The sequence below is a fragment of the Sinocyclocheilus anshuiensis genome, unplaced genomic scaffold (genome assembly GCF_001515605.1).
Source record: "Sinocyclocheilus anshuiensis isolate Anshui unplaced genomic scaffold, SAMN03320099.WGS_v1.1 scaffold330, whole genome shotgun sequence".
NCBI classification, from domain to species: Eukaryota; Metazoa; Chordata; class Actinopteri; order Cypriniformes; family Cyprinidae; genus Sinocyclocheilus; species Sinocyclocheilus anshuiensis.
The window spans coordinates 3,123,501-3,151,178 of record NW_015547689.1 but is presented as its reverse complement, the minus strand read 5'-3'; the positions used below and the strand labels follow the sequence as shown (position 1 = coordinate 3,151,178).

The window sequence follows — 27,678 nt, the reverse complement described above, 5'->3', positions numbered from 1 at the left end:
GGTTTTTGTTAAATGTGAGCCAAAATCATCACAATTAAAAGAACCAAAGACTTAAACTACTTCAGTCTGTGTGCATTGCATTTATTTAATACACGAGTTTCACAATTTGAGTTGAATTACTGAAATAAATGAACTTTTCCACGACATTCTAATTTATTGAGATGCACCTATAAATCCTAACTACTCTACAATGAATATGGGCAATATGATAAACACAATAGTAAAATTATAAAATAAATAACATTATAAGCAATAATAAAAAATTAAATAAATTGTAAATAACAAATAATAATTTACAATGTAAAAATATACAAACTAATTCATTCTCTCACAAAACTACAAACCCTGAGCTTTCAAGTTTAAATTCTTTTATTGATCTAAGATGTCAATCTGTCACAATATGAATTTTCAGGTCAAAGTTTAAAAAAACATGAACAAAACGACATGGAGCAAAGTCTATTGTCACCACACTCTTTTGTCTTCATTTTGAACAGTCTATTGTCTTACCTTTTAAAACCTAACAAACTTAAATAAGATGCAACCTTAACTTGATTAATTGTAAGTTATCTTACCATAGATGGCGAATAAATTGTAAAGTGTTAATCATCACATTTTACCGTAAAATACAGTCCAATGGTTTTACGGTAATTCCCAGAAGTAATAACTTATCACATATGATTATTTTCTTGAAATAGATTTGTTTCCTATTTTTGTTATCAGTAATGTACACTGGGATGTTTTTTTTGTTACATTTTCAGTTATTTAGTTAATGTTTATTGCATTACATTAGTGTCATGTGAGTTAGCCTGCATGGTGTTTTGTCTTTGTGTTTATGGCTGGCAATGACAGGCAACTTACGATGAAATCTGATTCGTGATGGTTTTCCATTATACCACCTGCACTGTGGTGGTTATCAGTACATTTTAAGGTGAAAATCAGATTTTGATAGTTAAGTAGATTGGTAATATTAACATTGTATGACTTAATGAAATATATACAGTTATAAGTTGTAAAATACAAAGGCATCCTGTAATACAGGTAATTTTTTACAAAGAATTTCTGGCAACCACAGCTGCTTTTTACCGTAAATTTAACAGGATATTTTATACAGCAATGCAAAGACATACATTTATACATTTGGGAAAAAAAGTGTTGCCTATACTGTATATCCATATACTAAAGTGCTATATGGGGTTTAAAATGACTTAAATTAACTTGCGAGAAATGTCTACAGTGCTGTTGTTTGTCAAGAGCATAGTGATATTGTAATTGATTGATCAATGTTAGTTCCTGTGTCTAGCAGTTTCTCTTTTTGCTCAGTGAGTCAACAGCACAGTGTGTACCTCTGGGTCAGTCACATTAGAAGCTAGTCCAGAGCTTATCAGCGCTTCCTGGTGAGAGGTCTGTCCTGATACAAACGCTTGTTACTAAGGGTGCACCACACACGTCGCCCAGAGTCTCACATGTATGGCTTTGTATCGCTAGACATGTTAACACTGGTCCAGAGGATCGTGTTTCTGTGAAAACAAAGACATGTAGCTCGGAGGCATCTGGGTAAAAAAGCTTGGTTACACATCAGGAACATACTGCAGACACATAAATGACGTTTTGTTTTGTTTTTTCCAGAAGGAGATTTGCATCCAATTGCGTGAAATTTGAATGACGACCAATTGACAAACTGGTCTTAATAGCTATTTTGTGGTTATAAAATAACGTTTCATTTCACTGCGTCCTGCATTTCATTGTGCCCTTTATACATCTAGCACAAATTATATATACAGTGTTAGAAAAAGTATTTTCAATACATTATTTTGTAGATATGAGTACTATAGTAGTGAGTGTAGTGACTTCCTGCTAGTTTGGTATGATGTTCTCAGTTCCTGTGTGATCACAAACAGTTCTCATGTTCAGTGCAGTTGACTACAAAGAGCTGTGATGGAGAAATCAAGTATGCTAAGTTGTAGTGAAGATCCAGAATCAGAGGTAAAAGATATTTTATAAACATCTCTAACATGCAATGTGACTTAAATGTCAAATATCGCTGCTGTTTACATGTTTTATTCGATTTATTAGACAGACAGTTCAGGCGGCTTATTTAAAGTAATGAGCATAAATCTGATAAATCTTTGTACAGAATTAACTGACAGTTCAATATAACAAAAGGCAGATATTTGACATTATACAAATACACTTGACACAACCTTAACCCTAATTCAAAAATCTAAATAGAATACACATTCAATAAGACAAACATCAAAAGTATGTACGCTTGAGTTTATATACTGCTTTGATGTCAAGTTTGTAGTATTTATTCCTAGTATTATTCATATTGTATATAAATATATATATATTTTTTAAAGTGGAAAGATTATGTTGTATTGTTTTTTTTTTAGTTTGTACATAATTTGCTTTAAATTGCCATGTATCCACGTATCTGCATGCCAAATTAACTCATTGTAGTCATGCAGTCTGTCTTGGTTATGAGCTGTTGAGGCCTATGGGATGGAAAATTCTGAAAGAGATTTACCAAACAGCGTTACCCAACCGAACCATGCAACTGCAATTGAGCGACACACAAACCACGAAAACTGCATGACCAAATATAATCCCCAGCGTTGGCCCCTAACGCTCATGGAGGTGCACTTTCATCTGTTTTCTTTGTCATTTTTTGCTCTCAAAACAATACTTTTTTTATGGCGCCATGGTCATTATTTTGAACCCAAGGGAATGAACTGAAAAAATGCTGAATGTAATGTAAATCGCTTTGGATAAAACTGTCATAACATACATACATTTAATTGTAATAAAAGCTATGAAGTATACTAGTAATCACACACAGATAAAAGCTAAAACAGAATGACGAAATACACAAATACAGATGTAAACACTCTGCCCAGGTTTGTCTTCATTCCTCAAAGTTTGACTTTCAATCTTGGCTTGCAGGACAACAAGTCCGACGTAAAAGCAATCATGGCTCTTTTCCAAGCAGGAAGTGTATCTACGGAAGGGACTCCAGGTGTTCGTCCAAAACCACCTGTCCAGCCCACCTTGTCTTCAGGCCCAGCGGTGCCTGCTAAGAAGCCTGTTCTTGAAACTAGCCTATCCAGTGGAGTTACTACTACCTCAACCGCCCCTAAACCTAAGAACACAGTCAACACAGCTAGAAGCGCTCCAGACATGCACGAACCTCCGAAGTTAAAGGCTGTTGGGACTAGGTTTGAAAACACACAAGAGAACAACAAAGTCAACTTTAAAGTTCCTGTTAAACCCAAACCACCAGACTCGTCCCAGGACCATGAGACTCCAAAGGTCCCATTCCCAAAGGCACCACTACAGAAGCCTCCTTCAAGCATCATGGCGAATGATTCAAAGCCAATGGCTCCTACGACAAAACCATCCTGGATCAAAGACACCCAGAAAGCTGAAGACAACAGCACTAACCCTACTCCCACTCCTCCAAAAAAGCCATTGGCACCCAAACCAAAAAGCAACATGGCTATGCTACGCCAACAGCCAGAGGAAAGCAGCAACATGGAGTCTCCTGCAAAGCCTTCCTCAGTATCTAATGTGAAACCATCAAGTTTCCGTGTTAAAAATAGCTTCAACAAACCAGAGGAAGGTGCTAAAGTACCAAGTGCTAATGAGTCAGTCTCAAAGCTCGTAGTGCCTAATAAACCCAACTTCCCAAGAAAATCATCCGGACCTCGTGTACAGACAGCCAACGATGATCCTTCGGCACCCAAGAAGAAACCTCTACCCAATAGCTATGCTCTGGGCAACGCTCCTGCCAAACCCAACAGACCGCCCAAAGTCAACCTTGAGAAGTTCAAGAAGGGCTTAGAGGTTACAACAGACAGTGAGTACTGACTTTCTAGCTCAAAATGCACAAGCTTTCTGTATGGCAGCATCTGAGGTAACAAAACAATAGGCAGTAAGCACTTCATCAGTCATATCAAACCCACAAAGACTTTGTGAGCCACTATGCAAGCACAGTAGAGTAGACTTTGGGCCAAAGTGGTTTCCGTGGTTTTACTTGTGACTGATCTGTGTTCCTCTGAGACCGTTAGCAACCATGCGCAAAATAATAAGCACTATAAAGCCATAAAGATGAGAAACTGTGAGCAGACACATATCTTAGTCAGTAATTTATGTCCAACTGAGGAACATCACATGACTGTATTGAAAGGTTAGATACTGCTGATTTATGCACTTCGACACAGTGCAACATACGTGTCTTTGATCTTTATTGTGTATCTTAGTTAACACACAATACACTTTTACAGCATGTGAATCGGCATCAGATGCACCATCGTGAAACAAACATTCAGGTGCATCTGGTATTCAATAGCAATAACAACATATTGGAAATTCAAGATTTCCTGCATGCGCTGAACTAACTTCCTCGTTTTGAGTTTCTCTTTTCACTTGAGAGCTGAAGTCAGTGAAAAAACAGGGAAGCTCATTTAAAATGGGAACAGTGCTAGAGATAGCTTTCATTTTTAACATGTGAAAAATCTGTGAGATCCTGTATAGGACCAGGTTTTGCTTAGCACCATGTGAAAACTTCTAATGATTTAACTATGGTTAAAAACTTCATAATTCTCTGTAGAGGGTTCAGTGTTCAATTTCTTTTTTCTTTTGATCACCCCAAAATAAAATGTCATGTCATGTTGATACAAACCTGCATGACTTTCTTTCTTCTGTGGAACACCAAAGTAGATATTCTGAAGAGTGTTTTTGTCCATACAATGTTCTTTTGAGCTCAGTAAGACTAAGAAAGTCATACAGGTATGAAAAGACATGAGGGTGAGTAAATGATGACAGAATTGACATTTTGAGTGAACTGGTCATGACGTTAACTATGTTCTTGCAGGTCCTGGACCAAAGAATGTAACTCCCCCTCCCCCACCTGCCTCTCACCCCAGTAGTCAGGCACCTCCACCACTGCCCTCTCAATCCTTACGTCCCAACCTGCCCCCACGACCTCCAGGACCTATGTGAGTAACACAGAAATGCTTCGCTTAGCACTGTGACCGAATGATTCAGGTTATGACAATTTCTTTAACATCCGAATTTGGTGAAAATTCACAACTTTATATCTGTCTGCAGAATTCAAGATGAAAATTATGACGATGTGGATAGCTTGAGAGCGGGTAAGACCTACCCTTACATTATTGAATGGGAGTCATTTTAAAGCCAACACCTGATAATTATTTAAGTTATATATATATATACTAACACAAAAGATATACACTAACACACAAGAAGTTTCTTATACTCACCAAGGCTGCATTTAAATGATAAAAATACAATGAAAATTTTAATATTTAAAATAACTGTTTTCCATTTTAATACTTTTCAAAACGTAATTTTTTCCTGTGATGCAAAGCTGAATTTTCAGCAGCCATTACTTCAGTCTTCAGTGTCACAAGTTCCTTCAGAAATCATTCTAATATAGGGATTTGCTGCTCAAGAAACACTTCTTATTAATTTTTATCGATGCTGAAAACAGTTGTACTGCTTAATATTTTTGTCAAAAAAGTGCTACTTTTTTCCAAGATTTTTTAATAAACAGAAAGTTCAAAACAACAGAATTTGAAATAGTGAACCTCTGTAACATTATTTACTTTGACTTTTGATCAATTTAATGCATCCTTGCTGAATAAAAGTATATATGTATATATGTAGCTTCAGCTTAAAGAACTTATAAGCTTAAGTAACAAATTTATAATTACATCCTTTTAAAACATTTATATTCTTTTATATATATATATATATATAAAATGTAATTTCCAAATTTAAAATAGATAGGAACTCCATAGTTTATGAAATCCAATTCTAAAAACTTTTTTTTCTCACATTTTCTCATTTTCAGGCCAGATAAATGAGGTAAGAAACTTAGTGATGGCATACAGAAACTTCTTTAGAAAAGTTTGTGGTGCACTGTCTCATGTCTTACCTCTTTTAGGGAAGTGGAAGTGATGGTGAGATATATGAGGATCTTGACGATAGTAGGTAAGATTTTAAGTTCTATTAATGCTGACGCTGTCGGTGAGATATAGCGGTCACCTCACCCACCTGGAACAGAGTGATACAAACAGTTTTTGGTGCCAATAATCAAATGATTAATTTCATGTTCTGCAGTGTTTACTTGTGTTTTGGGTTAATAAATGGTTTATGGTCTGCTTTACCACAGATCTGCTGCAGAGCTAAGTCAACCTCAGAAAAAGCAAGACAAAGAACTTAAAATTCAGAAAGACCGTGATAAAAAAGAGAAAGATGCAATTAAGAAGTTTAAAGTAAGTAAAAAATTTTTAATTAAAAACATTTAGCACTTACACTTGCAACCAGTTATCAAGGTTTACTTACTGGATCATGGTGATTATTATGTTTGTTCTTTCCTCAGATATCAACGCCCCTGCAGGTTATTCATCAGGTAAAAGCTAAAGCTGACTGCAAGGGTGGAAAACATGACCTCTCCATAAAGAAGGGCGAGTCAATTGATATCATTCGAATCACTGACAATCCAGAGGGTAAATGGTTGGGCCGAGGTCAAGATGGATCATGTAAGAGTTCACAACGTTAAAAAAAAAAAAAAAAGTTTGATGTGAACTGGTCACTGATCCCCTGAGAAAAGATGAAGTTGCAGTCATTTCTCTATGTTTCAGTTGGCTATGTTAAAACGGAAATGGTTGAGATCGACTTCAGTGTCTTGAAGAATAAAAGCCTGTCTCTTCCTCATAACTTGGAAAGTGAGGAGGTGTACGATGACATAGAATCTATGGAAGATCAAGGGTAAGAGCCTGTAACACTTCCAAACAAAAGTTCATTTCAACACATTTGAATTGATTCTGCAGAATTCTAAAGATTTTCCCTAATAATGTGAAAAGGCAGATTTGATCTGGATGCTACTTTAAGCACTTTTCTAGTCTCTAGTCAAGTCTAGAAATAGCCAAGAAAGTTTCATTAGAAGTTGCACAGCAAATACTGCTGTTCGCATTTAAGTGAGAATTCATATTTTTCTTTAATCTTTCAGGAATATGAATGGGCAGTGGGGTAAGTTTTAATATAACTAATCCTTTTTTCAACTAATTGACTGTAAGGTTTAAGTTTAATACTTTAAGTAGTAGCTGTAAATGTGATAGTTTAATTTTGAGAGGTGATACTTCAACAAGTCTGCCCTCTGCTGTTTATAGTTGTTTTACCTCCACCGCCAGATGATGATGTGTATGATGACATACCCGAACCCAATCTTAATCCAATCAGGTAAGAACAAATAATATAATATGATATATAAGGTTTTTAAACTATATGCATTATACTGTATGTGTGTGCCTGTATTTCTGGGTTTGTTGTTTGGCCACTTGTATTATGGATCTGTCTCACCCAAACCACGTTCCTCTGAATCCATAGCATTGGAGATCCCAGGTCTCTCTTAATACCGCGCAACTTCTTGGACATTCTCAAAAGCTCGGTTGACAGGAGAAAAAGCCAAGTCCACAATAATGAGTCATTTTTACATTAGTAAGATGGAATCAGACAATGTTACTTTTCAATTTCCAATCACAATTGCACTTACAACTGCATCCATTTGTTCTAACAAAAGAAAATTGATTAACCGTTCGTTTCACAATCAATCCGATCAGTGTGAAAATGCCAAATAACTCCTTCAAGGAAATTCTTCTGAGCCTCCTGTTATGAATGCTTTTCGAATCTTTTCTAACATTACTAGATGTGCTTGATTCTGTGTCCTTTTCCCAAGACTTCCACCTCCCTTGATTTTGCCTTCTTTTTCTAACAGAAAAAGATTTAATTCTAAATTAAATCAGTTGAGTTTCTTTTGCCCGTACAATTATCAAATATTTATATGCTTTTAACAATCTGTTTCAGCATTCCTCCTCCTCCACAATTTACACCTGAAGGTAATAAAGGTAAAAAAAAAAAAATTGTATTCCTATATCACGCCTTCAAATTAACCCACTGTGAATTCTTTTGTCTTCAAATGTCTTTACAACACAGACGTTTCTCAAGATATATATGATGATGTTGATTCATTCCCTCCCGCTCCATCACCTAGCAGGTAAACAGATGTTACCTTAAGTGCTTTTCCATTAATGTTGTAAGATAAGATGATGCAATATAAAGAATTAAACTCTTAAAATGTACTACTCTACATTAGCACATTTAAATCAGCCTGTCTTGATGATAATGATATTTCATTGTCGCAGCCTTCCTCAATTAAAATCTAAGGCGATCAAAGTGCATGAGGACCCAAAAAAGCAAAAGAAGTTTGAGAAAGAAGAAAAGGAATTTAGAAAGAAGTTTAAGGTGCGTATGAAATTATTGGATTACATTATGGTCAATTAAAACACAATGCTGAGTGACCTGTAAACACAGAGTGCTTTCTTGATTGAATTTATAAGCAAACGAGTTGGCATTTACTTTACCAGTACGATGGTGAGATTCAGGTGCTTCATCAAGCAACAATTGCCACAAGTAAGAAGGGAAGTGGGAAAGACCTGACTGTACAAGCTGGGGAGACTGTGGATGTCATCAACAAATCTGACCCTGACAAATTCATCTGTAGGAACAAGGAGGGCAAATGTAAGTGACATTATTTGTGACTCCAAATGAGACTTGATCTACACCAGGATAAGTATTAGTAATGATGACATTGTAAAATTTACTTTTCAGTTGGATATGTCTCAACCAGCAACATCCAAACAGAGTAAGTTACTCTGAAAGTGTTTTTTGTGTAAATTGCTTTGTCAGTGTGTGAATATGCAAAACTAATTTTTTACATTTTGTTTACATAGTGATGAGGTCTATGATGACATCGGAGATGGTACGTAACAAATTCATTAACATGAACAATATATGAAAATTTTAAATGTTAATTCTCCTACTAGATGGGATGTAATTTAAGATTGGTAGAATGATGGCCATATTAATATCTTTAAAAAAAAAATATTTACAGACTGTATCTATGACAATGACTGAAGACCTCACACCATCATCATCTCATCTTCTGGTGCAGCTTATTATTTCTGGCCGTTTGTGTTCTTGATTGCTGATGTTGAGTGTATTTATTGTATAGAAACATTTATTGAAATAAACAGGTTGAAATAAACAGCCTAGTACCATCATGATATCGTAGTTACCTTGCCTCAGTAAAAATAAATGGCATCTTGTCCAAATTGGCCTCCAAATAGTTTTCCAAGGTATACAGTTACAAATATACAAATACAGTTTACTTTCACTTTCTGTTTCCTGTCATGTATTTGAGAAAACAAGCTGAATCTAATTCTAAGACACATGTTTGTTCCCGAGTGAAAGGCAGTATTTTGTAACAGGTCTCAATTTTCTCATTTACTTATTGTGTTTTTGTAAATATTACACTGCAAAAGACTGAACTGTTTTCATCACTTGCTAATAATAAATGTATACATTTGCATCACTTTTAAATTCAGCATGCTAATTATGTTGATTGAACAATGTTTATATCTATGTTCACTTGATTTACGTAGATTTTCGTAATTAAAATGTTATACATAAATCAAATAATAGTAGGGTAAGATATGCCCACCAGGGCAAGATGTCCAAGTTCTTCTTAATTTTGTCATTTCAACTCAATATCAGTCAAGATTTTGTCAGTCAAATCAGTTTTAAGGTTATTTGATCTAATTTTGTGTCTGGAAAATAGTGATCTGTGACATTGTATTATGTTGAATATATCAAAGTTCCCTTATTGAGTTGGCCTCTGGACATTACGTATGGGGAAAACCTTTTCCTCTGAGATGCTGAAGCCTGATTGAATGAGAAGGGTGTTCCTGCACAACCGGAGGCTGCAGTTCCGGGACCGCAAATCCGGACCAGAAAGGAAGAGCTGCTCAGCCTCCTGCAATGAGAAATTCAGTAGGACAGCCAGGGCATATATGATGGCCTGTGAAAAAACAGTTCATTTAAGTGTACTATTATAGCACTACTGAACAGCAAGCCATTATACATTGGTCCATACACGAGTAGCACCAGCCTGCAGTTTATACAGTAGATTTTGTAAGTGCAGGAGCAGGACACATTACATGGTCAGGCATACCTCTGCACTTCCTCTGTACACTGGCTGAAGAGCTCCTTGGAGCAGGTTTCTGGCCTCATCAGTCCAGAAGGCAAACCGCTGACCATGCCTTTCAAACATCAACAACATTCATCTAAAGTACTGCCAAAAGGACAGGCTAATAACACATATTGTGGTGCAACCAAGCAATGAGCCCAGTTTAATTATGAAAGATGATTTATACTTAACTAATATGCTAAAACAATGAGTATCAAACAAGTTTTCACACTAATACAGTAAGCTACAGGTAAATCTGACACATCTCACATCAACATGCTTTTATCATCTTTTTAAGTTTAATTAATGTGCTGGCTAGATGAAACTGCAGTCTCCGGTTGTGCAGGAACATACTATTGGATTGAATCACTCTATTGCTCCGCAATAGCCAATGGCATTCGAGCATTCACCTGATTGGCGGGCTCAGCCCCTATATAGGTGATGGCGGGTGCCAGTTTGCCTCAGAATCTTTCTCCTTCACTTAGCGATACTGTTTTCAAGAAGCCTCTTATCGCTCACTGTTGAAGGTACGCCATATTGGTCCGGGCAAGACTGCTCTGTAAACAAATACAAGTAAACAGGGAGCTGCGGTTTTTCTGGACAAAAAGTGGAGTAAAGTTTAAATTTATCAACCGATTTCAACGGTTTACGATCTGCGTGGAATACGAAAAAGTTTATGTTTCTAATTACTCAAGAATCTCACTAGTTAGAACTATTATTCACTAGTATTCATTGTCATAAGGAATTGTGAAGAATCACGCTTGTCAAGAATAGATATGTTTTATTTTTCTTGGTTAATAATTGTGGAGACCTCCTTAATGTAATGTAGATGAAATGTGCACAACGTTTTACATTGTGGAAATGGCTTTTTCTTTCTTCAACACCTTCATTTGAGCTTTTTTAAAATCATGTCATAGGATGCCACAGGACAATTTCAGATGAATGTGAAGATAATTTGCTGAAGCATTTATCTTTACCTTTTCATTTTTACAAATGATTTCTATATGTTGCCTCCTAACCTTATGCTTATAGCCTAATGTGTGTATAATATGTGTTTTATTATTCATAACACAACAATAAATGTAATTATAGAAATGTTTTATTATAGTAAAAAATACATAAAATATTAATTAAATTTTTTTTTTACAAAAATATAAATAATTGTGTCCGGCAACTTGAAAATGTGTTTTACTGAGGTCTAAAAAACATTTACTGATCTATAAACATCTATAAGCATTTCACAGATTTACTGTCAGTACACCATAGTTATACAAATGAACCAAATGCATTTACTTCAATTCAAATGGATGGAAACGGATAGAAAAATTATTGGGCTTGAAATATTCCTTATCCTGTGGCTCCCTCTAGTGGGCAACGTTAATATCAAAGCTTGAACCACTATAGAATCATCCTTAATGGATCCAGTAAACAATTACGTTACATTTACAACACAACTAGAGTAAAGTTTAAATTTATGAATTTGTGAATAAGATTATGAAAGTGTACTATAAGGTTAAAGGTTAGATGTTATAGTTCAATATACAGTATATGGCAGTTTTATTCTATAGAATATTATTATTATTATTATGAATAGCCTAAAAATAAAAGTGAGTGTGAGTATAAAATAGTAGTAATATAACTATGAATAAAATAGCAAATTGTATACACACACACACACATACATAAATAAATTACATCAATTGTAAAATAATATAGTCAATAAAATAAAAATACTAAATAAAATAGTGAGTAGTGAATAGTACAATCATATAATAGGCCTAGTATAAGTCGTATACGTATATCATATAATATAATACGCAGAAGAGTTGCAGTCTCTTGGAAATGCAGAAAACAGGCCATGATAGGCTTTCTTCAGCCTTCCTTGAGGTTTGTGTTGTCCTGGTTCTACTGGCTAAAATGGGCAAAACCTAAATGAGCCACGATTATATAAGCAATCTAATCAGCTGCTCTTCGGCGACGAGTGTAATTCTGACAGCCTGATCTGTCCTGTCAATCCTCTGGCTCACTGCATTGCACGGAAGACTCACTTGCGAGTTAGATTAGCTCATAAACTATAGAATAAACTCGGATTTAATACGAATCATGTACACTTTATATTATTTCTTATAAAGTCTCAGTTTACATAGCCTTTATCGTTAGCTATTAGTCTGACTTTGGTGGCTAACTAATGTCAACAATGTTATAATGACAAAATAAAACCAAAAACAACTATTCAGACTTACATGCGAAAGGTAATTTCCCGAGAAATAATTTGGATTTTATGACGATTTGTAAAACCTCAAAATAGTCAGGGAATCGGAGATCTTTTCTTCAGCCCACTTATGAGTTACTGCAAGTTGCCCGGACAAATATGGCGGCGCCGTTGGTTAGAAAGGAATCAACAGTACAACAACATGGAAACCAGTCGTTATATTTGGTGTTTTTTGTGGTCGTACAATGAGAAAGAATAATTTCCTTATAACTTAGAAAACAGTTTGTGGATTTTACGTTGAGCACAGTAGCCTTGCACAATGCACAGTAAATAATGTGGGATACTGGTGACAGCTTGTTAGCTTAAAAAAATAAAATATGTACAAACATTTTTTCAACTGTTTACAAAACATTACACATATTGCAGATTCTCTCCTCTCCAAAAAGAAACACTGAAACAATTCACAACAGTTTCTAAGTATGAATCGGTTCTTATAAAACAAGTCTTGCTTATTTTGTCCTAATGTGCACTTTTTAGACAAATATGTACAATATGATTCAGACACTGCTTTTGAATAGCATGTTCAGTGAACTAAATATATATATATATATCAAATAACCTTACAGTTAAGCAGATATGCTTACACAATCTACCTCAAGAGTAAAAACATCCTTGGCTGAATTATTGTACTTGTACCACTTCTGTACATCTGCGACTGTACATCAATATTCCTGCTCATATGTATCCAAAACTGCATCTTATAGGAAAGTTTGAACATGTGCGAGAAACAATGTGACAATCTGTCACTGATAATATAACTGATATTATACTATAACTGCTATTTGAATTTATGTGCTTAAAATAATATCCCTCATGCTATGGAATATGATTATCTGTATAAGCACAAGTGTATGTGGGTATAAAAATATGCATAGACTGAAAGAATAAAAAAAAATAGGTAGATAGATGGATAGAATGAATGTCAGAGACAGACAGACAGACAGACAGACAGATAGACAGATAGACAGATAGATAGATAGACAGAAGCTTGTGTCAGTGGTTCAGCAAAACATTTTTATATCTTTGGCTGCACGTTTCACTAAAATTATTTGAAATGTCTGATTATATCTATTCAAAACTAACACAATGTGTCTGTCTGTGAGCAGGAAAGCAATAAATAGATCTCAAAGATTTATGCCCAACAATTCTGTCCTTTCATTTTTGATACGACTAAACCTCTCAAGAGGCCTGAGCTAGTGCATTTATCCATGTATGTCATTTTGTAATCCTTTTTGAATTTTAGAGGCATGCATTTAAAGTACAATATCACTTAAAGCATCAATCTAACATCTGACCTCGCTAATCAAAGTCTGTCTTATGTCTGAGGGGAAACAGTGTCCTTTCGCTTCCATTTTCTGTCAGCTTAACCATGCTGACAAATAGAAACAAATTGCTGATGCAACAAATGGGAACTTCCAAGAACTTGCAGAGGAACAGCTGATCCCTTGTTGAACTGAAAGGCTTAAAATGTTGAGGAAGGCTCAGGGTGACTGAAAAAACTTTAGGTGTACATACACAAAAACAAGATGTCAGTGCAACAGTTTCTAATACTTTCAGTTCATGTGTTGGCAGTCGGAGCTGAACACCTGAAAAAGAGAACATGACTGAAATGAGAAAAAACCTGGAGATCTGAAATATGATCCATCAGATTACATGTAGCTTCAAAATATTACCTGCATGTATGTCCTGATATGATGGCAAGCTTCCATTATGAACCTTCTTTGCACTTGTCGGGTATCCAGTTGTCCATCGACCCCCTCAGATGTGGGATGATGGACAGAGGCAATAAGAAAGCGGGTGCACGCTTTTGCACACACAAACACACACGTTTACTTGTTTGTGTGTATATGTGTGATGTAAGATATAGGGAAAAGAGGTGCAGCGGTTTGTGGAGGCCATTCACAGGCAGGTAAGTGCAGGTGCAGTCAATGTCATTTATGACTGGGGCTGACCACAGTCGGGGTTGGAGGGTAAACTAGTGCCACGTTGACCCGCTCCGAGCCATTCATGGGGCAGATGATCTCAGTAAGTCCCTCAGGTCGGGGCTGGCTTAACAGCTCACCTATAATGTCAACAAAAAGATAAAATTGTTTTGTAGTCACACTGGTTTACACAATATAACATTTTACAGAAGATTTTGGGCTCCAGAATTTAAAATAATTGAGAGCACCAAAATTACTTTATTAGTACCCAAATTACAGAATCACTTAAGTTACACTGCTCTGCATTATATTTGCTGAATTAAATCCAACACTTGTTTCTTAAGCATTTTGGGGTGCCGATTCCAAAAATAGTGCCTGTTTTTCTCTAGCATGTCACACTCAGGTGAAGAAGTCTTGTATTATCCCGTAATCACCAGAAAAGCTGCCACAAAGACATGATTCCTATCTTCCTCTGTGTCAGGTTATAACTATTTAAATTTCCAGTTTTCACATGTATGAATGATTCTGAAGACATTATTTTATGCCTAATCCTGATTTCAAGGTTAGAGTTTTAAGCAGTGACAGAATAAAAAGCAAACATTACCCTGACGCTTTCTACTAAACCTGGGGGTGTTTTACTACATCAAATCAGTAATAGAAAATCACAGATTTTGTGGGAAAAAGCATATATATATATATATATATATATATATATATATATATATACAATATACACACACACACACATATTTATTTATCAATCAATGTTCTTTGACATAGGCTACTTTCTTTGAACATTATTTTCCACTCGCTTGAATATTGTAAGTTCAATTATACATTTTGTATACTTCTTTTTGTCATTGAAACTCTTGGCATTTGACTGCTTATGTTATTTTGATAAGTTCATTAAAGCTGAAGCTCTCTAAAAAGCAAGGATGTGTAATACTACTAATAAGTGTGTCAGACCTAAAGAATACTTCACAGTAATGGTTCATGGTTCATTTTTAATCAAACATGACTCGTGGTTCAGTGAGGGACTCATTGTGAACTTTGTTCTGAACAATTCATTGATTCAAAATGCTACCTCAAGAGGGAGCTTAAGGCTGTTTCGTGAACCTTTTTCACACACACACACACACACACACACACAGTCTTTTTTCTCTCAAATTTGGACATCACATCATGTGCTGTGTTCATTACAGATTGCAACAGTCAGGTTCTAGAGTTAAAATACCAATCATTTCTTTATAGGAATTGATCTTTGACTATACAATAACCATTTATAACCTTATAAATTTGTAAACCTTTAAAGACAGACCTACTGTAAGCACTAGAGTGGTTAATCAATAGTATATGCTTTTGTTGAAGCCACCAGCCCACATTATTTCAACTTTTTTAACAGCAGTGTTCCTAGAGAAAAACTACATTACCATTACCATTACAAATCTCCAACAATAAGAGCTCTTTTTCCGAGTATGTCATTCACAATGCTTCATGGGACTGTAGTTCTTTCCCTCATTCGAGCGGTTTGTCTTCTCCGATTTTCGCATAAGGACTCACTCAAAGCTTTCCTGTTTCCAGTGGTGACTAGATTCTGAATTACTGATGCAAATGTTTATTGTTTATTATTATTTCCATCCTTATATGAAGTATTATTTTTCCATTTATATCCAAATTAGTTAACACATTTTCTCAAAGGATATTCTATAGGAGCACCTTTAAAATCTATCACAAGGTGGCGCTGTTTAACAAGATTTTATCTGGGCATGTGCAAGAACGCTTGCTGTGCCCAATAAATCACCTTACAAAAACACAACAGCTTACAATAAAGGCTGAAGATATTAAAACTTATTTTATTTATCATTTAAAACTCATTGATCCTCTGAAGAACCAGTATCAGTTCCCACAATACTATAGAAGAGCATGAAGCTGAAATTGTGATCATCTTTTCTGCTCTATTTTGACATATCCAAGTGCAGCGGCTTCTGCAATGAGAAAAAAAAAATGTAGGACGGGACTTGATTTTGCCCACTGGGAAATTATTGGATCTTTGGATCAATGTTGTTGGGGTTAATGTTTTTGATTAAAGACTATGAGGGCACATGAATTGAAAAAAAAAAAATGAAGTGCACGGATAAACTGCAATATTCCATAAAAAAATGTCAATTTTGATTACATGATGACTTAAAACAACACTTAAATTAATGTATTATTTTAACACATTTGAATAAAATCTTACACGTTTTTTTTAACCCAAGGGGATTTTTAGTGGAAGTATGAGGTCTGTTTCCCTCCAATTCACCTCAAAAGCTTTCTAAATGCTGCTTATATGATATCTTATATTTAATGCAATGACATGCCTACATTCTCTTTACTTAAAAGTCCAAATACTTTTTGAAGAAACTGTAGATTCCTTTGTTACCTAAGCTTCGCTTGCATAAAGTATCTCCCCCACAGACTATAATTAAACTATTAAAGGGGTCATATGATGCGATTTTAAGTTTTCCTTTCTTTTTGGAGTGTTACAAGCTCCAAAAGAGGACGATATCTGCTTCATCATGCCTGGAGCTGATCCGTACTGGTTGCTGAGGAAATACATTAATTTCGCGCTGTGGATCGCCGGATCGGCTTTCACCGTGGACGAAGTGGAGTCCAGCCCGGGGTCGTCACGTGTGGTTGCCACAAGCCCGCTGGCCGCTCCGTCGTCAAATCCGCCGGCCATGCCGTTCTCAAGCCCGCCGGCCTCTGCTCACTCTAGCCCACCGTGTGTGATGCTGTGCGTTTCGTTGTGAAAGCGAAACTACTTTGTTTGGCCTTCCAAAAGAGGACACAACTAGAAATCAGTGGTTAAGTTGTATTTACAACACTGTTCCAGAACAGTTCAACCCAAATACTCAGATGTGTGCAGCACATTTTGCGGAGGATGAGAACTTTTCCTGTGAGAGTAGCCTACAATGTCGGTGTCTGTTTCTATAAAGTGGGGCAGTTCCAACTTTGCAAGGACAGTCTGGCGCTTCTGACTGTAAGTCAATAATGTACATTATGTGGAAAATAATGTGTTTTTTGAACCTTAAACCGCATTAAACATTGCTTTACACCAAATACACAACATAATGTTCTTTTTAGCAGCATCATATGACCCCTTTAATAATCTGATCCATATTAATGATGTAATAATGCATCAGCCACTAATATTGCCCAGACCTATCCTAATTACATCAGGTTTGATCTGGTTTCAACAATAGACCACCACAGGCTGGCCTGCTTAAACAGAATTTTTTTCTTCAAGGCGCCGCAACGAAACATCTCCACCACCAGAAGGGAATCAAATTATGCCATGAAGCTTTTTAACAATGAAACTTTCTGAGAAGTGATGTGCAATTAGCTTAAAGGATAAGACAGGAAAACTCGTAATATTTAAAATAACTATTTATATCATGGCATCACATTTCTGCCCTCAGCACAGTGGCCCGAATTGTACAGCACTTACGCCATTAACCCTACTGATTTTCTGCTCTCCTTCGTTCTAAATAAAGAAGGAATTCCACTAGACAGAACTTAGTGTCTAGTGAACGATGAAGGCCAAAGCAAGGCTAACAAGTTAGTAACCAGAGTTATGTGAGATTAGCAAACAGCACACAGTGATTATGAAAAGTCTTGTTGCTGATTCTCCATGTATTTACTGTAGATAGATATTAGGAAATTAGTCAGTTCCTTTACAGGAATCATACAGAATAAAGGTGAGTGTTCTTGCTCATTCATTCATTATTACTTGCTCCTCCTCTAGTCTGGGTCATAGTGCTGCTGATATGTGTTGGAATGCAGTCATTTCTGGCATCAAAACCTAAGAATCTTCCATCTTTCTTAACTTTTGCCCTGAATAACATTTCCAGGTGCGTTTTTGCACTCAGGCCTGTCTGTTCCTCTGCCAGACTCTCCATTTCTGCATCACACAGTTTTTTTTTTTGTTCTTGCACTCTGAGGTGCATTATCAGGACCTTAAAAGGTAAACTGCACTCCCCCGCAAAAGCTTCAAGTCAATACCACTGTACAACAATACCTAGTAAGCAAGAATTGCTAGCAGGTTTATGGAAAAAAACACAAGAGTCATGAACCATGATGAGCTATCAAGGTCTGTGCGGCGAACAATGACTTCTGCAGTCCGGTGTTTTTTTCTTGTTTTCTTGTGAGTGTATGGCTAAACTGAGACACAGGATACTTCTTCATTCTTCCTTAAAGTCTACAGTTTTCTGTTATTTAATGCCAAGGTAATAAAACACAAAGTATAAAGTAGTGTTATAACGAGATATTCAATTTTTAAAAAATGAAAAAAAAAACTTTATTAGATGTACAATGTTAATAACTGTGTCTGTAAACATGTCATCACATCCTCTAAAAAGGATCATAAAAACCAATGATGGGAATGATGGGAAATATAGTTTCCCATTGTAGCACAAACTTGTCTCCTATAAACCAGCTAAATGAGCTCCATTTTAGTATGCAACATTCTCTTTTTTTACAATCTAATCAATTACCATTAAAAAAAAAAAAAACATCCATTTTTCTCATACAACAGCCTTTTTCACTAGGAAATACATCCCATTATGGAAGTAAAATGGGTTGCAAATGATACTTTACATTGAATAACTAAAATAGAAAAAGTATGAGAGATAATATCTCATGTTAATATCTCATATCATGTTTGCGAATGTCATCTCTTTTTGGGGGAATATTGTCTTATTCTTATCTCATTCTTGCGTGTAAAATGTTTTAAAACATCTCTAAATGATCAGCAGAAGTTCCTCTTTGTGATGAAAAGAGTTAATAAGTAATGAAAACAGGGCAGGTTGATCAGTGGTGAGAATGCTGGCCGCATAACTGCATTGTAGGGACTCACCTAAGGGAAAATAAAGGTTCCCTCCACCCCCATGACCAATTAGACTCCACTCAGAGCCTTGACACTTCCTAAACATGGTTTACAGGTCATATATCTGGTTAGCTATTTGAGGTCTGAGGATCAACTTTGCAGGCTTGAGGGAATTCAAACATCCGGGGTGACAATGTTGCCGTCATGTCAAGATCAGATCAGGTGACTTGCTTCAGTCCATAATTATTACTTATTAATGAGAGCCAGGGTGCAGCAGAATGACAGTGAATGGACTGATTGTACTTTCACTGCTTGAGAGAGAAGTGTAGCAAACAAATATAGCATTGTTCAAAATGTAACATTTGTATGTATATTGGGAAGTAACCCTTTCCTTGAAAGGCATCTCTTTGTCCCTACTGACATGTCCTCTATACTGTCAGCTATCAATACAAACACTCACCTCTGCTCTTACATTAACAATAACAGGTGAAACACTGCCACCCAACACCATGAGAAAGGCCGATGCTTTTTAATAATGAAATGGAGGCCTAATCCTGTTACACACGATTCACATAGTCATTACTGCGAGGTAAACCTGTCCCGCGCCTGGAGGCAGGGAGGACATCAACTTGAACCTAGAGAGAATTAGTTACATACACAATAAATCTAGAAACTCTCAATCTATAAACACACTTCCGCAAGGGCACACTGCAGTTTAAACATCCTGTAATCGCTGGGACAGGAAGCAGCAAAGTGAATGAAACAATAAGACACATCTCCATAACAAAGCCCACTGTTGCTACACTCACTCACGGCATGTCTAGCTTCGCCTTCACTCCTACAGTCTATTGCTTATACTCAAGATCTTGCATTCCAATGGCACATTCTTAATCTTTTGTTTTCTGTGCTCTGAATTTCCTATTAACAGTCAGCCATACACTATCACTAACTCTCAATAACTAAAACAATATGACAAACTGACAATGGGAAATCTGTAAATATAGACATACCAGTATCTGGTTTCATTATGACTATAAAACCTCTTTTGCAAAATTAAAATGAATTTGTTTAATGATTTATGCTAAATCTGGTCGATATCGATAAGCTGATCATTATTTTTATGTTATGGCAGATAACCAATAAATGGCCAATTCTATAATATTTTGTCTAAACACGTTACAAATAAAACAATAAAATTAAAATAATTATGGGCATTGTGGGCATTACAACATAATTCATAGTATGAAAAATTAGAATTTTGAGAATTTGTTAAATATTGCTTTTAACTGTTTTATTATATTATTAGTGTTTTTAAGCATGCAATAAGCTGTATGTCTGTTACATCTTGAATTAAACACAATCCAACCACAAAACACACGTACAAAAGACAAAAGCTTGTCTAGCCCTACAGTCGCATTTCCAGATATTTTCCCAGGGCCGGCCCCTCGCATAAGCCTTTTTTTTAATATATAATATTATTTTAATTAGGGGTGCACTGTATATCGAAATATAATCAATATCGCATTATGGCTTAATGCCATAGTCATATCGCGAAGGTTGTGATTTAATTCAAGTTTTCAGTTGTTGCAGTTTTCAATGTGTTCGAGTGCAGCCCATGACACGCAGTGCTTCACTATGAAACATGCAGCGCATTTATTTATTTGCTGGCAAACCAACAAAATAAAAGCAGTTTAATATTTGAATTTGACAAGAGATGCACCGATCGACCATCGGCCATAACTCGGAACCGGACGGTTTTTTGTTGTATTTCGGAGTCTGTAAACAGTGTTAACAGAGGCCAGAGACGCAAAGAGGAGAAAATACATTAGCAGGCAGAGCAAGCTCACTGTTCACAATGCGCGAAGTATGAATGTATCTCTGAGAACTGTCTTAAGAAACCGTTTAGATGACATTTTCCTTTCATCTTGCCTCTGTATAATGCATTTAGCATTTACAGCATTAATCAAGGAAACAATGCATCACTGCTGTTCCTTAAGCGCCACCTGCTGACAGAGAGTGAATTTGCATTTTCATTCAGCCCATCTGCCGTTTGGTGTGTGTTATGTAGCCTAATTTCACAAAGCTAAAGTCAGACCATTCTGTTTTTGCTTCAGGTTTTGAAATTTTACATTCTAATTTAGATCAAAATATAGGCTAATAAAGCAACTAACCATATTCTTCATGTACTCATATTTTCATTCTTTCTTGTCTTTTGCTTAAGTAAAGTACATTAAAAACCAGTTTTGGATTCTGCCATGAAAAGTTAAGATCAGTGCATCCCTAAATTTATGAATGTCTGAAATGAAGAATTAAGATTTAAATGTTAGTATTGCAGCTGCCTTTGGACGATAAAGTTCTCTAATTTAAATTGCTAGCTGAGTTAATCATGAGATAATGAGTCTTATTTCATACCCTCTTAAAAATAAAGGTGCTTCACGATGCCATTGAAGAACCTTTTTGTCTAAATGGTTCCATAAAGAACCTTTAACATCTGAAGAACCTTTCTGTTTCACAAAAGGTTCTTTGTGGTGAAAGAAGGTTCTTCAGATTACAAAAAGGTAAGAAAGAGAGGGTTCTTTAAAGAACCTTTGACTGAATGATTCTTTGTGGAACCAAAAATGGTTCTTCTATGGCATCGCTGTGAAGAACCTTTTAAAGCACCTTTATTTTTAAGAGTGTATGTCATTTGTTTTATGTCATAAAGCTATGCAGTTTCTGTGTGAATGATCGGTGGTGGAATTGGCTGCACAAGGGGCACTAGCTAAAATCTTGCCTAGGGCACCAAATTGGTCAGGGCCGGCCCTGTATTTTCCAAAGCTGTTTTATCTTTAACGCATTCATGCTGTGACTCACTCTGCAGCCCTTTGTGAAGTCCGAAATCTGGGTCAAAGACATCCTGGAATGCTTCATCTTTTTCCCGAGTGTCCAGAGGATGTGAATTCATAAAGGCACTGCCAAAATAAACTGCCTCCGGAATTAACAGCGTGTAGCTGACATAGCGCTTGTCAATCATTCACAACAAAACTGCGCCGTGACTATTTGTGAATTTTTGAACCTATGTTTGATGCCCAAAAATGCTCACTGGGTTTTAAGACATGGGATAACTGACAATATGCTGAAACCATCTTTCTGCACCACATACGGTGGTATGTATCACTCATTTCCCACCATTTGACCTCTAGCTCAGTGTGGCGGATGGTAAAGAGTGATCAGGTAAGACTGCAGAGTGAACAGCAGGATGAGACGTGAGCAGCCACTCAAGGACGGCGACTCAGACGGAGGATTATCGCTTCCAGTGATAAAGCACAAAGCACCTCAGTGAGTGAATCAGGGTCATCCCCATGCAGACACGCATACACACGTATACACAGCTTATGCTGACACAGAAATAGACTTCAAACGGACTTTCCCCCCTAAGAATGTGGTCGTAATGGAGTGACAAAGTCATCAGAGCACAAAAGGAAATTTCATCAAAACTTTGTCTGAAACTACTTTTGTGCTTATGTAATCAAGGGCATGTGGGCAGGGAAAATGATTAAATTACCCATAATAATTTAAAATGTAGAAATTAAAACAGAAGCATTTATTTCAAAATTTAAAAATATTGTATCTGCTGATAGCAGTGTTTTGAATATATTGATATATGCATGGTTATAATGCTTTCCTCATTTCTCTCATTTGATCATCATTTGATAAATAACTGCTGCCGTTATCATACAAAATGCAAACATCCATCAAAATTTTTTTTAAACTCTCTTATTTTCCACAAGCATGAATAAAATTATTATTAAAATTAAATAATTATTTAAAATGAAATAATATAAAAATTCAGCTGTGATTCACACTCGAAATTCAGTACTTTTTATTTTGCACATGGAGAAAAACAAACGTTTCGTCTCTCAGACCTTCTTCAGTGAAGAAATAAAATAACAAAAAAGTACTGAATTTTGAGTGCAAATAACAATCGATTTTTTGAAGTAATTAAAAAGATTTACGCACCAAAACAAGATATTACACAAGATGAGAGAGTGCGGGGTAAATAACCTTGTTGAACTTAAATAATTAAAAAATGTTATTTATATGTTTAAAAAAAACACTAAATATATAAATAAATAAATTAATTAATTAATTAATTAAAAATTTGCCTAATTTTCAAAATAGGTGTATTTGGGCTGAAAAAAAAAAGACAGCGACTAGATACCGAGTCAATAAAAGTGAATCTTCCCTTACCCCTCCACATCCAACCTTAAAAACAATAAGTCTGTACTAACAGTAATAGAGTATAACAAGAAACAGAGATGTAAACAAATGCGTCACACGTGCATGCATTGACTGGCACGTGGCCAGAGCTTGACATCCATCTGGATTCAGATGTCTCAGTCAGTGCCGTGTGTCCTGATGAGATTTCCACACAGCTAGCTGTCTGCTCTGCTGAAAAAGTCAAATGGCTGAGGTTAAAAGAGAATCCCATTTAAACATATGCTCAGTGCTTTAAGAAATTTGTTGCTGAAGAGCCCTGAAATCAAAGATCTGCTCACGACCATGAAGAATGAAATAAACATCTCTAAGAAGAAGGACAGTGATGTATTAAAGTCAACAGTTGAATCAGCAAAGTAGCAAATTAGACACAATCATTATCTAAGGGGAGGACCACTTTAAGTCAGAGATTTCTAACTTACACTAAAAAAAAAATACAAGTTAAAGGGATGGTTCAACCAAAATTCAAAGTTTACTTACCTTCATGTCATTTCAAACACAAAAAGAGTTCACAACAGAAGAAGTGATATCTGATTTGTGAACAAATCATTATTTTAACCTGGATATTTTCCACTCTGAATGATTCAACTCACTGACTTTGTCCCTTGTCCATGTAAAAAAAAATCATATGGGTTTTGGATGACATGAGGGTGAGTAAACGATGACTATCCCTTTACCACACTGTAAAAATACCCTTATTTATGAATCTGTATCACATTCATTCACAAAATCAGAAAATAAAATGCGCTGGAACTAAGACCCGAGAGCTGCTAACTTCGCTGGGTCATTTTCATGGGACATAAAAAATATAAGACTCCATAGTGAGACAGAGGCATAACAACAGTCATTAGATGTCTATGGAAGGACTGACATGGGAGACGAATCATGACTGGAAATGGAAAATGACTCAAAATCAGCACCATCAAACTTCATTCACTGCAGACAACAAGGGTAAACCAGAGGAAGGAATCATGACAAATCCATATCACTCTCTCTCTCAGTAACACTACCAAAATCTGATTATTGCGTGGCCTAATGGTTAGAGAGTCGGACTCGTAACCCAAAGGTTGCGGGTTCGAGTCTCGTACCGGCAGGGATTGTAGGTGGGGGGAGTGAATGTACAGCGCTCTCTCCCACCTTCAATACCACGACTGAGGTGCCCTTGAGCAAGACACCGAACCCCCAACTGCTCCCCGGGCGCCGCAGCATAAATGGCTGCCCACTGCTCCGGGTGTGTGTTCACGGTGTGTGTGTGTTCACTGCTGTGTGTGTGCACTTTGGATGGGTTAAACGCAGAGCACTAATTCCTAGTATGGGTAACCATACTTGGCCACATGTCACTTCACACTTCACACTCACACTTAACCACACAAATGGCTGTTCAAAGCTCCGAGTGCGAACTAAGGAATTCGTAAACATTTCTTGAGCACAATTCATCTATTCTCTTCTTCAAACACAAACCTAATTCTGATGTCTTTTTCATCCCATTCCAGATGTTTCTAAACATTTCATTCCTCTCTTTATTCTCCCTTTGCTATTTGTGAACCCCACACAGGGACGTCCATTAAAGATAACACAATGTCAAACAACGTTGTAATCAAAGATCAGTGCTTCATTTGTGCAGATCTGGAACAAGCCAGACACAAATGATGAAACAGAACTAGTTTGTTCCCACTCTAATCTACAACACTGTCTAGATTGCAAGTGCTCTGCGTTGCGCTACTTGCAGCCTTGACAGCTTGTAGTCTCACCGCCCACTTAAATAAGACGTGACCATCTGAGTGATATGTAAAGCAGATGAACACAGTGTTTTTTACCCCTAAAACTATTGAAAATCATTTTCATTCACTGAAATAAAGCTGAAATAAAATAAAACAGAAATATGATTTAATTCCATGAAGAGAATCTAGGACCGTGAGACTGTCTTATGGGTCCTCAAACAGGATGCCATACCAGTAGCACCTACTAAACTAAAGATTCACTTAGCTTTGACTATGAGTGGATTTGAATTAAACATAGGCATTGGAAGAGGGCAAACACCCAATTATATCTGCTGCACACAGCAAAGAGGCCTGGTTAAAGGTCAAGCCGTGTGCTGCAGAGTCTTAATGGCACTTTTCAAAGCAGTAAGTGTAGAAGCCATATGAGAAGTACTTTGTATTCAAGACAGCTGAAGAACATTATCATCAATTGTGTAAAAGTTGAGAAAAAAACTCAACTTAGCTAGCATTGCTATCTATCTGTATCTTGTTAATAAAAGGCTGCAGCAGTAAGCCTGAACTGCCATCTGACTGGTTCGAGACAGATGCTCACATCTGGTCTGCAATAAGATCACTCCCGACACGCATTATGGCCATCCACCAAGCCGCCATCAGTATGTGCTAGCTTTTGCTGACACATTATGCCAATCATGCTCAGTTGAATTTGTATTGATTTTAGAGATGCAGGAAGCCCCCAACGAGAGAACCAGAGCTCTCAAAATTCAACAGCCGCAGTGAGGACGACGCTTTGTGAGTGAACTGAAATACACTGAAATGAACATGTCACAGCCAATACTGTTAAAAGTGTATTTTATTTATTCATTTACTTTTTAAGGCAAATCTTTCATTTGTCCCAGGTTTACTTCACAGTGCATGAGTACAGTGCATGCATTATGTATGCTTAACACATTCAAGTGTGAAGCAGATCAGCACTCCTGCGGAGTTCAAATTTAACCCAGTACTCAGTGATGCAAAATGATTAGACATATTTATAAACAGTGCATCAATTATTCCACCCATGCAGGCATAAACATTTACCGAAATTCTCAAGTCGCACAAGATCTTTCTTGACCACAGAACAGCCTCGAACACTGGCTTCCAGGAATAGCAGCATTGCTCCGTTTGGAGGAAGTTCACGCTGCTTTTACTGCCAAAGGTCACGGCTGGAGGACTTCATCCGTATGGACAGATCTGTCCACTTACAACACGCTGCAGCTGGCAGTACAGCAGTTATGCAACCAACAAATGAAGCGTGCTACATTAATACCACATGAGAAACTAACCAATGTTCTCCAGCTATGCACAATTGCACAAATCAATAAGACTGGAGTCACAATAAATGCTGTTTTCTGACTAGTACATACTTAGAAGGTATATTTTTTTTGGTGAAGTATGCAGGTTGCGGTGCTATTTCAACTGATGCAGAGCAGAATCTGATGAGGCCTGCAGGCAGAGATACGATCAGGGCTAAAATAAGCTGAGGCTAAAAGAAACGTAAATATCTGACTAGCAGAGATGGAAACAAGACGCGGGTGATAGCTGCTATCTAATCCTGCTTACGCAGGTGGGGGGAGTGAATGTACAGCACTCTCTCCCACCTTCAATACCACGACTGAGGTGCCCTTGAGCAAGACACCGAACCCCCAACTGCTCCCCGGGCGCCGCAGCATAAATGGCTGCCCACTGCTCCGGGTGTGTGTTCACGGTGTGTGTGTGTTCACTGCTGTGTGTGTGCACTTTGGATGGGTTAAACGCAGAGCACTAATTCCTAGTATGGGTAACCATACTTGGCCACATGTCACTTCACACTTCACACTCACACTTAACCACACAAATGGCTGTTCAAAGCTCCGAGTGCGAACTAAGGAATTCGTAAACATTTCTTGAGCACAATTCATCTATTCTCTTCTTCAAACACAAACCTAATTCTGATGTCTTTTTCATCCCATTCCAGATGTTTCTAAACATTTCATTCCTCTCTTTATTCTCCCTTTGCTATTTGTGAACCCCACACAGGGACGTCCATTAAAGATAACACAATGTCAAACAACGTTGTAATCAAAGATCAGTGCTTCATTTGTGCAGATCTGGAACAAGCCAGACACAAATGATGAAACAGAACTAGTTTGTTCCCACTCTAATCTACAACACTGTCTAGATTGCAAGTGCTCTGCGTTGCGCTACTTGCAGCCTTGACAGCTTGTAGTCTCACCGCCCACTTAAATAAGACGTGACCATCTGAGTGATATGTAAAGCAGATGAACACAGTTTGTTTTTTACCCCTAAAACTATTGAAAATCATTTTCATTCATTGAAATAAAGCTGAAATAAAATAAAACAGAAATATGATTTAATTCCATGAAGAGAATCTAGGACCGTGAGACTGTCTTATGGGTCCTCAAACAGGATGCCATACCAGTAGCACCTACTAAACTAAAGATTCACTTAGCTTTGACTATGAGTGGATTTGAATTAAACATAGGCATTGG

General features: G+C 36.7%; 2 protein-coding genes across 6 annotated transcripts in view; one reads left to right on the top strand and one right to left on the bottom strand.

Annotated features, from left to right (window-relative positions):
- LOC107703588 (FYN-binding protein-like) overlaps window positions 1–9,868 on the top strand; it is an 11,974-nt gene extending 2,106 nt beyond the window's left edge. The window contains exons 3-21 of one of the 5 annotated variants that reach the window (XM_016506274.1): window positions 2,461–2,637; window positions 2,944–3,856; window positions 4,874–4,997; window positions 5,110–5,153; window positions 5,876–5,889; window positions 5,969–6,015; window positions 6,197–6,299; window positions 6,407–6,566; window positions 6,669–6,795; window positions 7,037–7,056; window positions 7,197–7,266; window positions 7,414–7,509; window positions 7,891–7,922; window positions 8,020–8,080; window positions 8,229–8,328; window positions 8,451–8,604; window positions 8,695–8,728; window positions 8,817–8,845; window positions 8,978–9,868. In XM_016506274.1, coding sequence (XP_016361760.1) covers window positions 2,503–2,637; window positions 2,944–3,856; window positions 4,874–4,997; window positions 5,110–5,153; window positions 5,876–5,889; window positions 5,969–6,015; window positions 6,197–6,299; window positions 6,407–6,566; window positions 6,669–6,795; window positions 7,037–7,056; window positions 7,197–7,266; window positions 7,414–7,509; window positions 7,891–7,922; window positions 8,020–8,080; window positions 8,229–8,328; window positions 8,451–8,604; window positions 8,695–8,728; window positions 8,817–8,845; window positions 8,978–9,000 — 2,286 coding nt within the window. In that variant the 5' untranslated portion in view covers window positions 2,461–2,502 and the 3' untranslated portion in view covers window positions 9,001–9,868. Of the gene's footprint in view, window positions 1–1,785; window positions 1,984–2,460; window positions 2,638–2,943; window positions 3,857–4,873; window positions 4,998–5,109; window positions 5,154–5,875; window positions 5,890–5,968; window positions 6,016–6,196; window positions 6,300–6,406; window positions 6,567–6,668; window positions 6,796–7,036; window positions 7,057–7,196; window positions 7,267–7,413; window positions 7,525–7,890; window positions 7,923–8,019; window positions 8,081–8,228; window positions 8,329–8,450; window positions 8,605–8,694; window positions 8,729–8,816; window positions 8,846–8,977 lie in introns of those variants that run through there. The other 4 variants (XM_016506273.1, XM_016506276.1, XM_016506275.1 and 1 more) reach the window with 4 other exon arrangements.
- Window positions 9,869–13,377: 3,509 nt separating this feature from the next.
- Window positions 13,378–27,678, bottom strand: part of LOC107703587 (malignant fibrous histiocytoma-amplified sequence 1 homolog) — a 30,986-nt gene continuing 16,685 nt past the window's right edge. Inside the window, exons 2-3 of the mRNA XM_016506272.1 lie at window positions 14,057–14,445; window positions 13,378–13,969 (exon numbers count right to left, since the gene is read on the bottom strand). Of these exons, the coding sequence (XP_016361758.1) occupies window positions 14,315–14,445 (131 nt within the window). The 3' untranslated portion in view covers window positions 13,378–13,969; window positions 14,057–14,314. The remainder of the gene's footprint in view (window positions 13,970–14,056; window positions 14,446–27,678) is intronic.